This window comes from Fulmarus glacialis, unplaced genomic scaffold, assembly GCF_000690835.1.
Source record: "Fulmarus glacialis isolate BGI_N327 unplaced genomic scaffold, ASM69083v1 scaffold46047, whole genome shotgun sequence".
Taxonomy (NCBI): Eukaryota; Metazoa; Chordata; class Aves; order Procellariiformes; family Procellariidae; genus Fulmarus; species Fulmarus glacialis.
In genome coordinates this window covers 23,641-40,059 of record NW_009224701.1, presented here as the reverse complement: position 1 = coordinate 40,059, position 16,419 = coordinate 23,641, and the positions used below count along the sequence as shown (strand labels likewise).

General features: G+C 40.5%; 1 protein-coding gene across 1 annotated transcript in view; it reads right to left on the bottom strand.

Annotated features, from left to right (window-relative positions):
- Window positions 1-204: 204 nt before the first annotated feature.
- LOC104079986 (zinc finger protein DPF3-like) overlaps window positions 205-16,419 on the bottom strand; it is a gene marked incomplete at both ends in the record, with an annotated part of 24,933 nt that continues 8,718 nt past the window's right edge. The window contains 3 exons of the mRNA XM_009582216.1: window positions 205-285; window positions 2,059-2,196; window positions 13,455-13,533. Coding sequence (XP_009580511.1) covers window positions 205-285; window positions 2,059-2,196; window positions 13,455-13,533 — 298 coding nt within the window. The remainder of the gene's footprint in view (window positions 286-2,058; window positions 2,197-13,454; window positions 13,534-16,419) is intronic.

Here is a 16,419-nt window from a genome sequence, read left to right as displayed (position 1 = left end):
CCTGTACAAAGGGACCATTTAATGACTGCACATTAGCAATGTGGACAATTAGCATTCACATGGAAGATAAATGGCAGCATAAATTAAATATAGTCAAGTGAAAGAGCAAAGATGCAAGATCTGAGCTCAAGGCTGTAAACAAATAAACAGGCAAAAAGGAACAAACAGCCACTGCGACACAGCTAAGCCATTTGGGAGAGTTACCTTCCGGCATCTGGGACTTTCCCCAGGGGTGATCTTCATATTCGCATGGCTGTTGCCCGTACCTCATTGGCTCCTGGCTAGCTGTTAAGCAGATTCTTTCTGCTCAGGAATCTGGATCTCAGAGTGATTTACCCCACTAGCCCTAAACTTCTACCTGTATGGGGATCTGTGCATCAGAAGCTTCCCTCTGCCACATGCATCACACAGGAGCTCTGGGGGAACACAAGCCTGAGCAGCTCCTGCTCTACCCTTTCCCATAGTGCAGAGCACACCTTTCTTTCCATGGGCGAAGGCCAGCTGCTGCTATCCTTTCCACAGCTTTTCTAGCTCCTCTTCTTGCTAACTTCTATCATTTCCTAAGCACCAGAAACATAAGGACTGAGATTGTCCTTGGCCTCTATGATAAGCTGAAGGGTAGGGGACACTACCCTTCTTTATTCGGGCATTTGTGCAAGGCCATTATCAATATTAATTCAATACAGATTTGCAATATGCCCCTCATATATGCAACTATTACTGACTACTGCAGACACAGGGAAAAAAAAAAAAAACAACAGAGATGATGTAAATGCTAAGTAAACAAAAGCTACTGGCTGAACACTGACGTTCTCCAGCCTGCCCAAGCAGTCGCTCTTGGTGCATTGACAGCTCAAGTTTATCAACAGCTGGAGGAGTCAAAATTACTTTTGCTGTGAACCTACAAAACATGTGAATAACTAAAAGGTAGAGCATAAAAGTGACAGAAACATAGGGACTGCCAAACGGGATCACACTAAACGGCCCTTCAAGCTCAGACAGTGGCTAGTAGCAGATGCTTTGGAGGAAGGAACCCCCTCCCACACCTCCCTCGGGACAATTATCAATTATCCTGCTTAGAAAGGAAATGTTTTCCTGCTTCCATATTTCTTCCAGTTCTTCTTAATGTATTAGAAAGTGTTTGCCTGGATATTTTTCCCCATAAGCATTTTATTGCTTTGTCCACATTGTTCATTACTTTGAACTAAAATGACACAGTTCACATGGTGATCTGAAAGGACTTTTTGAAAGTGGACAAAGGCATCTACATAAATCCCAAGGTGAAAGCAACCATCTCATAGTATTGCACACTGGCAAACTGAGAAACAAGGGCTTAGAGACTTGCAAAAAACAGTAATAAAACAGTCTCCTTGACTCTCAATTCTGTGCCTAAGAAGCACAGGAAGGACAGTCAAGTAGGGCCACACAGACCGCTAAGATTTCTTTCAGCCCTGTACCAGTGTGGGGAATCTAGGCGCATAACTCTTCTCTCCTCTCACGTTCCAGCAATCCTCCTTGCAGATGAGTACTGATGCTTTTTCATAGATTTTCCCAAACTGTAACTAAGAAGTGGCTTTTGGTTAAGTTGAGGGTAAGCCGTTTGGGAAGGAGATGCAGGGATAAGGGGGACAGGCGCTGTGAATTTCATACCTAAAAAACCAAGACATGGATAAATGTCTCTTATTCAAAGGCAAAACAAAGACAGCCCCCTCAAACAGTATGTGTATTTCCTTGACATCCCTGTTAGCAGCCACTGGGAGGCTGCTTGATGATGGGCAGGTTGGGCATCTCTTCTTTTCCCCCCTCTCCTTGCCACCTCCTCCCCACAGGAGCAGTAATGGAAAAGTGACTTGCTGCAGAGATAATGCTGGGTTTGAAATGAATTCCTGACTAGCTGAGCCAGCACCTGTGTGAGCTGCGGCTGATTAGCTCCAAGCATCCAGGTCCCAATCACTCACAACAGAGCCAGGCAATCACGCCAGCCTCCACAAGGCAAAGACAGGGTGGAGGCAACATCCCTGAAAAGGATCTCAAAGGCAAAGGGAAAATACTACTCACGTTTGTGGTTTTCGTTTCTGTGGACAGGGGAAGAGCGAGTCCCCTGCTCGCGGGCTTCATCACCCTCTTCGCTGGCGAGGTGGGTGTGAGCATAGTGGTAGCTCAGCCCAGGCCTGTTCTTGTAACGCTTGCCACAGACTGGGAGGAAAGGAGATATGAGGGAGGGGAAGAGAGAATGGAAACATCAGTGTGATCTGCAACAATGGCAGCATCCTCTCAAATAACGCTCCCTTCTCCCCTGAGAGGAGCACCACACACTCCACGCGCCTGCCCGAAACTCTTCCAACCGATGTTGGTGAAAGGTGACAGAAGGGCAGCCCTGCAGACGGTCGTCCCCACACAAGCTTTCTTCCCACCATGCTGCCAGCAGTCCTTCCTACAGGCCTAGGGAAATGCACATTCAGTCTCCGCAGCTCATACAGCCCTAATCCTCTCTGCTGAGATTACTAACAAGATTGCACATAAAATTAAATGAAATGCCAGTTCCGATGTTGGTGCAGCACAACGCACAGAAATGGGAACTGGACTGAGAAGAAAGGACATTATTTTCTTCATTACTGATCTCTCAGAAAAGGAAACAGTATTACGTTTTTTTAAAAAAAAAAAAAAAAAAGGCTTTCTGTAAAAGGGTAATAAATAGCTTTATTCACAGATTGCCAGTGAAGACAAGGAGACGGAAAGCATCCACACTTTCTTGCTAGAAGAACGTTTAGTAGCGATACTTCTTTGTCCAGGTAAATTTCATATGCAGCATCTCAATAAATAATACAGTGTGTATTATTTAGACAAGCCTCCTTCTGAACTTTTGTTTATTTTAGGACTAAGTCAACAGATACTAAGAACAGGATCAAACAATTCAGGGTGATTAAAGGTCTACATTTTCACAGGGAGCTCACCACAAGGACGAGCTTCATCATAAGATTCATTACATACAAATTCAGCTTCTGTGAAGTTTTTCATTCATGTTATTGTCTCTAAAAGTTATCTCTTTTCATCTTCAAAGCAGTCTCTGAACGTCCATTTTCTTTTATACAGCTATTTCATCTACCAAATACAATTATTGCCATTTTAAAAGATTAGGAAACAAAGGCAAAGAAGCTTAGTGCCCTTCCTGCAAATTTTGCCTCACAGCCACATTTTCAGTCTCTTTATTAGCTTTATTAACCTCAAGGATTTCACACAGGAATAAATGTCATGCCCAGTAGTCTGTCCTGCACAGCTTGCTTAGGAAAGCAAAGGAAGTGGTGCCAGAAGAGGGAACAGAACCTGGCAGTCTCTATTTCTCTGTCTTGTTTTTAGACCCCTTGAAAAAATCTCCAAAGGGGAAGTCACCATCCACTCCTAAAAACTGCACTCAGCCCCAATACTGAAAATGTATCCTGCAATGCAATGTGTATAGGTACTTACTTCCCATTGCCCAGACACCTGAGTCTGGGAATGTCATAAGGCTCCATAAACAAAAAAATCAAAAAAGACCCATCCCAATTATTCATCTAAGTTAAACTTCCATTATTATACTTTTCTGTTACTACTCACAAAAAGCCAATTGATGAACCACATTCTGGAACAGATGATAGAAAACTGTAAATCAAACCTAGCATGATAACATATTTCACTCTCCATCTCTTCTAGCTGATTTGCAAACTCCCTCAAGGAAAATACTTTGCCTTATTAGAAACATGTAAAACAACCTCATGATATAAATGAGTGATCTGCAATATTAGATACTTTTATCCCAGTTTTCTCCATTCTGCAAGATGATGATCATACAGTTATCATAACAGGACAAAAGCGTTTTCCAAATGTAATGTGTCCTCAGCCACAGATTTTTTTTAATTCTTTGAATGCCCTTCATTCAGAAATGAGAATTCCTGAAGGAGGGAGAGGGGAAAGTTGGGGAGAAATAAAATGCCCAAATACATATGCACACCTGCCCTCGTTTCATATGTAAACCTAACTCTATTGCCAGACATTTTGAACAACTAGACTGCTCTTAGATGCATGCTCTCCACAAAACGTCGGTTTGGTCTCCCTGCTTCTATTACCAGCTGTGTATTCTTCTAATGCATTCTGGAGAGGGAAACTCCTCCTCTGCGGTCCTACAGAGCAAAGGACAAGCAGTGGAACAGATGCTGGCAGGGAGTCAAACAGCAAGATATCCACAGTTCTGTACAACTTTGTCTCCACTTTTTGGATATTGGAAAAAGTGTAACACAAAAGTAATCATCAAACAAAATGCTCACTCTTTAAATTATCTCAGAAAGATAACCCCCTCTAATTACACAAATGTTACAGCACTTCTTAGAATGGAGAGATGGATTTACATTTCTAGCAGATTATTTGAGTATCATACTAAGTATCCTACTCTATCCCCCTTACTTGTGTGCGTTTGAAGATGAAAGTTAAAAAATAATTATTCTGCTATGAATTACTGATACTGCCCAAAAACTTTTGTCTACTTAAATTATTTTCAGAGCACTGTCAGCTGATCAGTGCTGCACTGACAAAGGAGGAGGCACTTGGAGTTAATAGCTGCATGATATTTACTATCCAACTGTATCTTGCTCTTATATAGGTTGATTCTGCGTTACTACTAACCTAGCTGCAAAATCAGATAAGCTCTAAAACCCAGTTCCATTTACCTATTTCAGGGAGTTTTAAATTTCAAACAAAAATATTTAAAAAAAAAAAATTCTACCAGACTTATTTCATTCAGCTCTACTTGAAAACATATCCACAATTCTAGCTCTACAGTTGTTACCTTGCAAAAGCACCATGTCCTTGAATATAGCCTCATGCATCTTTCTCAATGCACAAAAAGAAACTTGCATTCCCTGCAGGAAGTCCCAAGGCTGTGGCCTTGCCTCCATTCCCTACAAAATCCTGCAGGGATTTTAGCTGCGGAATTTAGGATGGCATAGAAAATCAGATGGGTCTGCAGACTTGCCCTTCTCCAGCAAAAAGTATCAGCTCACCAGGAAAAAAACAGCAAGTATTGATATAAGCTGAGGCAGTAGTAATTCTGCAGCTGAGCCCTTCCCACTGCCAAAACTCTTTCAGATGGCCTTCAAGGGTGGCAGCAAGCTGAGACATGCCTAGCTAAAAAAGAATTTGGAGGGCTTTATAACCAGAGCTGAGGCACAGGAGTTCTGTTTACACAGTCCCAGCAGATCCTTTGTAGGACCAAAGATGTGCAGCTTCCAGCAGCTTTTTTTCTTGGTGTCTAGACTTTTCCACCTTTTAAATTCATGTTCTGTCATGGAAAAAGTCCAAAGTGATGCCATGAGTTGAAACTGCAGAGATTTCCTATTCCCCAAGCAAATCAGACTTTTGCAGGGGAAAAAGGGTATCATGGCATCAGCCTGACAAAAGAACCATTGCCTTCAGTGAGACTTTGCTAGAATAAAAGCTAAGTCAGAACTTCATGGTTTCTCCAACAGATTGAATCTTCCTGAATTCACCCTGATCTCTTATTTTGCAGATAGAGCACATTTTATTAATCTACCATATCACTGTGCTAAGAAGTAGTTTCTATAAAAGGGTGATCATTAATAAACACTTAGGTCTTATATAACTCTTCCCACTGCAAGACTGGCTTTTCAAACATTAATTAATCTTCCTCCACATTCCTGAGTGGGAAATACCATTCTCATTTCACTTCTGAAAAAAGAGAACCACAGAGGGGTTAAGTGACTTGTCCACATAGTGATCTTTTGTCATTACCAGGGTTGGAATTCATGAGTTCCAGCATCCAGACCAGTGCTCACACCACATCCTTCTCATTCTCCTAGCTGACAAAAGCATAATGAGAACTGGTTCCCCCAGTCTGAAAATGTACGCTGGTGATTACGTTCTTAACACTATGCAGCTCACACACAGCAAGTGAGAGTGTGCCTTTCATAAACTTTGCCGGGTGGCCTTGCCTTTCTTTCAGCAGCTTTGACTTTTTTTATCTTTAATTTTCCTTGCTGGATAGGCTCATCATCCTTGCATGTGGTAGATTTCATCCTGAATCTCAACACTGGGTAGTTGACTTGATCTTTAATTAGGTAGCCGAGCCCAATGAAAACAGCGGGAGTTTGTAGAACGTAACCCACTCCAATTTCTCCTGCATTCAAAGGATATATTTTGCTATAACCTGATGTGAATGCTGTCTTAGGAACAAGCTGGGTAAGTAAGCAGTAATACAGCAGTGTAGATCAAACGCCACAAATAGGGAAAAAAGGGAGATTTTATTAGGCCACGAGATGCTCTCCTATGATGAACCTTACTTTCCTTCCAATTTAAAGACTGAATTGAAGACGTTACACAACTATGTTATGGGGGAAGAACATAATTTGTAGACAGTTTAATCACAAGCATTGCATGTTTCATAAAAGAGAGCTCTGTTCTAAATTCTGGCCTGTAACAGCCTGCAACTCTTTGGATAAGCAAATTCTCACTCGGTTTACGTTTCTCAATGAGTAAAGTTAATATAAAATACTTCCCCTGCTTTAAAAGGGGATTTGAAATCTATGACTTAAAAGACTTCCTCATCAAATATTTAATGGCTGTGTTGCTGTCATTTTGAAATTGTTACACATTTGGTCCTTGGCAGGCTGTGAGCTATGTTCCAGCCAGCTCTCCACATACATTTTGCACAATCTGTCACCAGTATGAGACAGAAGGAAACAATCCATATTTTTAGTGGAAACAGGAAATTGGGGGAGTACATGCTTTTTTTTTTTTTTTGTCACTGAATCTTGCCCCCTTCATTGTCTTTCTTTGCTTTTCTCCTTTGCCTCCTGTTCCTTCTTCTCAGCTGGGCTGTGTCAAATGCTAAATCTTAAGTTAACTGCTGGCAGGCAGTCATTCCTCAAAGTTATCTTCCTGTCCCACCATTCGCTCCACTCCAAAAAAAACATTCCTTGTTTTGCACTGGTTTGGTAATATAATTTCCCCTGTTACAGTTATGTCCACACTCTGGCACATCTAGAGATCTCAAATGCTAACAGTGTATTTTGATCTCCACTGAAGGAAAGGTATTACGTTCGTCCCTCTCTGATCAGTACTGACATGCTATACACCTCTAGTATTAGAGCAACTATTCAGTAACCCATTTCATAGGGGATTTTCTGTAGGTGGTAAATAGTTCTTGTCTCAGTGCCCCCAGAGGACGAGTCCCAGAATCTACCTGCTGTATTAAGATCACAGGAATGCTGAACTCCAGTGCAAAACATGCACAGGTCAACAATATATATGTCTACATTTCAATAAATGAATTGCTAGCAGAGGCAAAGGAGAAAACAGGTAGCCTATATGAGTAGAAAAAGTTCAACTATCATCAGAGTCAACTCTGTTCCCCTCTTACCATGTGCTCTACTCCAGACATGTGTTATTCAATATTTAAAAAAAAAAAAAAAAAAAAGCGTCCTTGCCTCTCTAATCTTGGCTTTTCTACCAATAATGTAGTCAATGAATGCCAAGTATAGCAGCTATGGTGGGAGAGTTGTTTGTTAGGTTCATCTGAACAATCATCTTATTCTAGATCTTATTGCTTATTAACTACTTAGGGATTCACTAGAAAGGATAATACCAGGAAATGATTTAGGGCTTAAACTGCTAATAGTTTAAAGGGAAGCTGAAGTCATGATGGAGATTTATGAGAAGCATGTAAAAACATAATGCTATAACCAAAGCATTTTGAAATCAGCTTGTCATTGTGATATTTAACCAAAGGTCTGTCCTAAGAAGCAGCAGTTAGTAGTGTTGGACTCATTCATAGTATCTGTAAGAATTAAGACAACAGATTAAATCTCAGGGAAGTGGTAAAAATCAAGCTAAATCATAATTTATCTTGTAGGCCTTTTGTATTCCAGCAAACCTTCCCAAGAATCAATGAGATGTTTGTTAAAATGAGTATGACAGGATCAGGTCCATTTCAAGGAGATGAGAAAGAAGGCAGGTGAAGTTAGCAAGGTAATTACTAGAGTCGTCACTTTGTGAACATATACAATAAAATAGTTCCTAAAGAATAGGCCTCAAGGAATTGCATTTGGCAAGTCATGCTAGAATAAGAAAACATTTAACTGGGATTTCTAAGGAAACTAAAAGAGAGAGATCTTCAATACCCATTGAAACTCAGTGGAATCTGTTCACCTTAAATCACTTAAACTACCTGAAGACTCCAGCCTTTTGTTGGCAGAACCTACAATACATTTAGTGGAGAAAGGGAATGGAGAAGAAAAAAATTAACCTCAAAATAATGAAACTTCAATGCCCCGCTGAATGATGAACTTACAGAAAAAGCAGGAAGATGTTTCAAGCTATAGGTATTAGGATGTAGGGTCAAGCATTTTTGAAAACAAAACCATGTTCTGAATAACTATTAGTAGTTCAAAGTCAAGTTCAAAGTGTCCACTTAGGGACCAAGCCTTATACGATCTGTAGGCACAATACAAGCAGATAGGCACTTGGTGGGATATTCAGGGAAAACAGTTTGGGAGCCTACCTCCAGTTGAAATCAGTGACAATTAGGAGCCTAATTTTTTTGAAAACTTCACAAGGCACCTTTCTGCATCTTCAAGCACCTGAAAGAGTCTGTTTTGGGCCTAATGCTTGCCTCTGTTTCTATCATTAATTTGGAGGGTGGAATAGAGAGTGAAAGAATCAAACATGCAGAAAACTGATTGTTGGTGAAAATATTGGAATAATAATAAAAATGTATCATATGAGACTCATTAATCAAAGAATTCTTTCAAACTAACGTAATTAGTAAATATTAATATGACATCTAGTATAGATTAATAAAACACAGTATCAACAGGACAAAGCAGTATAATGAGGAAACTAAAAATGATAGATAATCTGCCTGAGTAGAAACAGGTTGAACAGGGAAGGAACAAGAAGCTATTGCAAATGGTATATTAAACATGAACTCACATGGCGGACAAGGATGAAAACTCCTTTACCACTGAAACATGACACAGCACTGGAAAGGAGCGTCTTGCATTGAAAAGGGTTTACTAAGCAACCTATTAGGTCAGCCATCTCAGTTCTATAAGTAAATGTAAGTTACATGTAAATGTATCAACCATTCGTCTTCTGAACTGCTTCTATCCTCAGAACATCATATTCTACTTAGTTCTGGACACTGCTACTTAAACAAGACCCTTTGGAGATTTTTCAGAGAAAAGAAACAAGCTTAATAAAAGAGCTGAAGAAAACACAGCTGAAAGAAGCTCCAGTAACTGTTTACAGACATAGAAAGAAGACATTGTTATCCACTAAGAACAGAGCAAGAACTGCTGGTCTTAGACTGCAGCAGAGAAAATTCAGGTTAAATAACTAGAGAAACCTGAAAATGAAGTTTTTGACAAAAGAATCAGCTTCTACAAAACACTGTAGGATCAGTGTCTCTGGGTACATGCAAGGTTGCATTAATCACTGATCCAGCAGAGATCATAGGAAGGTTTCAGTCAATTCTCATTTTGCACAAGGAATGGATCTGAATGTGTATCTCAGCCTCAGAGGGACTGTGGTTAAAGGATATGGTACAAACATAAGTTGTTATGCTAAAACAGCAGTTTATACAGGAATAAAACTAAAAGGAAACAAGGACATATTGGTAAAAGGAAAAGATAGAAACAACTTCTTTTAGAGATGGGCAAGGGGAATCTTCCATAGATAGATAGAAAACAAAGGTGAAAGTATGTACGTAGGTAAGTCTCTATGGGAACCTGAGAAGAATGAAAGCAGACAAATGAGGATGGACAGCAGGAAAGTTAATAACTTGTAGAGATTCAGCACAAACTAACCGCTCTGGCTGAAGGAAGTAGACATCTGGAGTCATGAAGCTCAGGTGCTACAACTGATTGCAACTGTCAAACCAGAATACAAGTTTCTACATAAAACTTCAGAGAAGCTTTTTTTTAAAAAAAAAAAAAAGTACATAATGCATAATAAACATATGAAAACAGTAGAACGATTTTTAAGAAGACTGCTGCTGACGGTTCCCCAGCTGACCATTTGACAACAACATGACGTCAATTCTTATTACACATGTAGGTATTTATACATTCATTCACTCTGTCCATCCTTTAAAAACCACATGCCCAGTTTATCATGGACAGCTGTGGTGGCATATTTTCCACTTCTCCTGGTTGACATCAGAGGCTCTGCTTTGCTCCTCAAGCCCTACTTTTCGCTATCCTTTGAGGCACCTGCTCTATCTCCTAGCCAGGTATTCAAGGTATTCTGGTCTCATACAGCAGCTGACCCACTCGGTTATGTTACCATTTCCAGCCTATACCCATCTCACACCAGGCTGCCCTGCCACTTTCATTATCCAAGCGTTTATCCTAAGGAATAAAGGCACAACACTATCCAATGCAACTGGTTGAAAATCTGACCAAGTAGTTTTCCACTTGCTGATTTGATGAAACAAGGCATTTTATTATTACGTTAGCAATTTTATCGATGCTTTGAATGGTCAAACATTTTATTCTGAACTTCTGATAGAGTAGATGCTCAATAAAATCAACTGAAGTATTTCAGAATATTTCATTCCACAAAACAAGCAACCAACCACCTTTTCTTAACAACATAGGATGACAAAACATTTTGAGCTTTGAAAACCTTCCTCCATATAGAAATTCCATATTTCCAGTCAGTTTTAATATTGGGACCAGGTTTAATATTGGTGTATAGCTGAATGCCTCTTCCAAAAAAGGCAGGCCTTTTCAGAAATAACATTGCCGTCTTCCAACACAAGGGGCAGTGTCAGCTGGGTACTGCTCTTGCATCATCTTACTGACACACAGACTAGTTTTTTCCCATAACCTTTTTATTACTGATGAAACTTGGTGATATATTCTTGTTTCCCATAAATATGAACATGTAACTATGAAAAAAGAGCAGAGTAGTTCTTCACCACAAATCTTTTTTTTTGTGCCCATGCAGTTAAGTAGGAAAATTAATTTGGTTTATATATGCTTATGCTTTCTTCTTTGTGGTCGCTTTCCAAACTCAAATAACAGAACACTTGCAGAAAAAGCAACCTGGAGGTAAATTAAATAATATACAGAAAAAGTAAAGTGTCAACCCATTAAGGTCATTATTTATACCAATAATGTGATTGTGGGAATCATGTTTTCCCAAACAGGAAACAAATTCACTATTTTTGACCTGCATGTTTCCATGTAAAACAAAACTATCTGCCCAAAACATATGCATATGGAGTACTGCAAACCAATTTCTAACGTACCATGATTAGATTGAGATTTATCTATAAAAATATTAGCAAATAATTTCAAAGAAAAAATTGATTCAAGAAATCCACCCAAGCAGGAAAGAGGCCTCAACTTAAGACAATTATTCACAATGAATTGTATGTAATATTTCTACAGAAAGTTAACAAGGGCAGGATATTACTTCAGGATGATGGCATTACAATTGGGACAATTCTTCCCTTCTGCTCCACAGTCAGGTAAAAGAGTTCTGCTACCACATAACCCTTTTCTCAGCTATCTACAATGGAAAAGGAGGAGTCACTGTGTAAAGATTCCAAAACTCCTTATGACTCACCTCTAACTATAAGTTTCCTAAAAATGAAAGGTATCAGCCAAATGAAATAGGAAAGTTTATATTTCCAAAACCAAAGAGGAAATTTATGCTCCAAAATGTAAGCCAAGGCAAAATTCCATCAGTACAACAATGTAGCAGAGCCTTGACTGCAGCCCAGATTTCTGCTGCCTGCTTTGGTATCTTAGATGTTTTATCGACTCTGTGCAAATCACTACTATGCATGTTGTGAGTTCTCTGTAAGATCCAAAAGCAAAGCAAGATCAGACAATAAAGAGTCATTATGTTCAAAATGACTACCACTGACAAGTGTCCTTGGATTTAGAAGGGTGTTCCAGAAAAGAGATAAAGACAGTTATGCATACACCAGCAGAGGAAAGCTGTGGATTTCAGCAAGATATGTACTGGGCTCCCAGAGAAGTCTTAGAAGATGCATTTTAGTTCTTCCAACACACAGGGACAGCTATTTAACCACAGTAGAAATCTCCTGACTCTTCATATCCGAAAGAGCTCTTCCTCCTCGATCATGTGTTCAGACACTCCCATTCATGTGCAAGTCTTTCAATTTCTACTGATTGCCCTTAGAATATCCACTTTGCTGAAGCAAAATACCCAACATGTCCATCACTGTACTGTGCAAGGTCATCTGGTCTTACCATAAAAGAATATGATTTGATCATATGGAATATAGTTCTTATTTACTGTGCATGCTCCTTATTTCTTCATGTTTTTAAAAATAAGCGGGAAATACCCTCATAGATTGACATAGTAACGGTTGGTCTTTTAAGGTCAGTAACATTGCAAGAAAGGTAAATAGTGGAGAAAGAGGGATTCTAATTGTCCTCAAAACAACCAGACACTTTTGGATCACAGAAGTAAAGACCTCCTGCTATTCTCCTACTTCTATTAACTTTTCTTAGGTTATTGTCTTACAGGATAGAAGGCACCCAGTAGCACAAATTATTATTGCATGTACACTGCACAGTAATCCTTTGAATGGGAGACCTCAAAAGCAGTGGGTAAGATAAGTGCCCTTCACAGAAATGACATAGTGAAGCAAAAAAGAGTATCAAAAGAAGAAGGAAAGCACAAAGGACTTGACCGTAAAACAAATACATTGGGTATCAAATATTGGACTCCTTCCTCATACTAGGGCTCTGGTATCCGTTTTCAGTTTGGGCATTGGGCTCTGGTATAATTTTTCAGTTGGGGCAATGCCTTACTTCATCTGCAGTCCCACTGCAAGATGTCAAACAGCATGGCCATATTCAAAGGGAATATATATCAAAACAAAGCATTGCAGTTGTGTTTATTTCTTAGGAGGGCTCAACTCCTGATGATACCACAAGAGTACTTTCTGAGTGAGGGATGAGAATAAGACCTTCAAAATTTAGCCCAGTGAGATTTTAAAAGGACTGAAGGAAAGAGAATCACCAAATATATGAAGAGATACAACAAGGGTGAAGTACCTTTGTCGGAGATTTTTGAGTTATGCTTTTGTTTGTAACTATCTGAAACAGAGAAAGAAATAGATGGTGAATCTTACATGGGGGAAAGGACGACAAAAGGCAGAGAAGCCAGAAAAAGAGAAGGAGAAAGAGAAAGAAAATATAAGAGATGATTTATTATAGGGCAAAGGGAAGTGGAGTCTTGCTGAGGACTTAATTTTATTTCCTTCATGCAAAAACACCAAGAGCAGCAGCAGCAGCAGGTGGCAAACATGCAAGTCAGAGAGCAGCAGAATATTTTGCTGGAAAGGAAAAGATGAAGCCCTGAGTGCACCGAGCTGGTAGGACCAGGCTGGAAGCAGAATCAGCTGTCTGGGTGCTACTTACTGTCACAAACATAGGGTTTGTCATGATCATCCTGGGAGGCAGCATCATTCCGTCTCCTGCCACCTCCAGATCCCCGAGCCTGCAAGGAAAAGAGGAATGTTAACATTATTCCATCGCCCCTCAGGTCTCCTTGTGCCCCTCACCCTCCTATGAAAAATGTGCAATATAAACTAAACAAATCCTCAGCTTCCATACAGGTTTGTCAAGGGTGGGCTTGACCCTTCCATCTCCTAAGATATGCACTATGTTAATGGACCTTGTAATGCGGTGGAGATCCCCTCCACAGATAACCCAAACTGTTCATCCATAGCAGTAGGTCACTGCCAGCACATATTCAGTCGAGTATCATCACACATTCATTTCTGAAGATGTTCAAATACCTTGCTTAACTGAATATGAATGAATGAATAGATGAACAGGTGTTAGAGAATAAATATAACCATTAAATCAGCCAGAAAACAGTCCCCAAATAAAACAGAGGTAAAATTATTTCCTTTAATATTTTCAAAGGGGAGTTGTTTGTTTTGTTTTGTTTTGTTTTGTTTTCTAGCTGAAAAGCAATGTTTTGAAATGGCCTTCTGGGACAAAGATACCATGGCTAATTATAAAATGGAGCTTTGGCCAGTTAGTGGAAAAGATTAGGTAACGTGGCTACCTGCAATAACAGAGAACGGGAATTACCCAGAAAGGTCTCTCTGCAGCTTTGTGTTCTTACAACATACGAAATTGGCAGCCCGGGAAACTGAAAAGCTCTGTTTCTCTGCAGCACAGACTGCTCTGTCCTGAGCTCCAGAGGTAAGAGTGGAATTCAGCATCAAAGTTACTTGGTCCTGACCCTTTTCAGCTGAGATGCCAATAAGCGGACAGTTGATATCTGTCCAGTGGTGGAGGCTGTGATGTGGAACTGGGAACTGAGCCAAGGCCTTCAATTCTTTCATGTTCACTAATGTACAGTCTGTAGATGACAATAATTTTAGACTTGATCTTTATTTGAGGAAGTGATCTGCAGGTGGATGGCTAGATAGCCCTTTATTAATTCTGCCAGCTACTCTATTCCTGGGTAAAAGCAACAAAATTGTTTCTGCTGCTCCTCTTATTAAGCTGTTCATGTTTCTCACCCTAGACAAGGCTGCCTGACTCAAATCCTTCCAGCTTTTGCATGTAAAAATAAGAAAGGGACAGAGCTTCATCAAGTAAAGCTGGAGAAGATGCAGAAATTCTGAGAATTTTAGTGCCCCAGACACAAAGGTGTCATATGAGCTCTGTCCCTCTTCTATGGATTTGGCAGTGAACTAGCACTTTTTGAGCTGCATTCCATCGGACATCTAAAGAGAAGGAACAAGGAACAGTTTTACATTGGCCTGCCACAGTCTGTCAAAACAGGGATTTATAAAAGCTTCACACATTATTTCCCTGGGATTGCTCAGGTCTAACTCTTAACACAGTCCTGAAGGAAAGATATGGATTTGCAGCTGTCTGGATGGGGTAAATACTATTAGGTATGACAAGTATAGCTCTGCCTTCTGCAAAGACCTCTGTGCAGATCAGCACACACATGCAGAGTGAGATTTGTAAGGGTGAACTGAAAAGCAGTTTCACCCTGGAAGAGGCCCCAGCAACAATTGTTTGGTGGAAGCTACTTTACTGACCATATCACATAAAATCATCTTACTAGTCTGCAATATTTTCTCTCTGACTGCCAGCTCTGTAAACCCCCTCTGGGCTATGAAATCAATCCCAGGCTAGTTCCTTTCTTCCTTCACCACTGCAAAATGTGCTGCAAGCTGAATTTTGGTCCATGGCAGCTCCCATACAATCCTCAGCTCATCAGAGAGTCTTCATAGACACAAGTGATTGGCCCTTAATAAATATTTCTGCTGATACCTGGATTAGGATCCAATTTCCCTATCCTACCAGCTGCATTGGCTTTTCAGGGCTGTGAAAAAGCTGTAAAGTCTTATTTTTGCCACCAGTCAGTAAGTCTGACTCTGTTTAGACACTGAGAATGGATCTGTTGAGTAAGAAGGTACTATTTTTACACAGGCACCTTTCAGAATAGGATGGCAATTTAAGGTCTGTTGCTTGGAGTTTCGCTAGTCTTACAGCCAGCTGTTTCCCTTCAAACGATTCTCTACAGAAATGCAAGGGTACAGCATTCATGTCATGACCGCACGTCAGATATACTTTTTCATGCACTGAACACACAGAGGGAGATTTTTCAAGTCAATGACTTTCAATGGGACTTGGGTTCCTAAATGTCTTTAGTGCCTTTGACATTGTCCCATGGGATATTCAGCTGACAAACAGACAATCTGTACAGGTGCAGCTGCATTCCTCTCTTACCTCCTAGCAAACTATCCTTCCCAGCTCCTACCACATTCTCCCTGTCCAGCAAAGATACTAAACAGCTCCTTCCGTAAATCCGTCTCTTCGGCCTTCAGTGTCCTTCCTAATGCTCCCACAATTTCAGGGCTAGCCTTGAGGGGGTAGTAAACTGAGCAGCTGCCCCAGAGGCACTAAGGTGAGTGCCACGTGCTGGCTGTCGGCACTCCAGCCTGTTGGATTCAGTCATCCACGACTGCCTTCATTCTCCTGATGGGATGCAGCAAAGACTACGAGACTTGACGTGTGAGGCCTGGAAGCCACGGCACAGCAGCCTTGAAGCAGCCCTGAAGCAGCCAGAGAGAGTAGCCAGAGGGACAGATGGAGAGTCCAGGATTAAAAATAAAATCATGCTATAGGGAAAGGAAGGGGCATGTGCAATTTGGAAAGTCCAGAGCAGTAGTTCTGTCACATTAATACTGCATCGATTCTGTCAGCCCTTCTCACTCTTTCTCTAAATCCCCAAAGGCCACACTCTGCAGGATCTAGTTTCCTATGCGTGTCCTTCCCCTCTCCTGCCCTCTAAAAATAACCTAACCAACTCCTTCCCAGAAACAAAGTCCTGCCCAGGTTTCATGTCCCC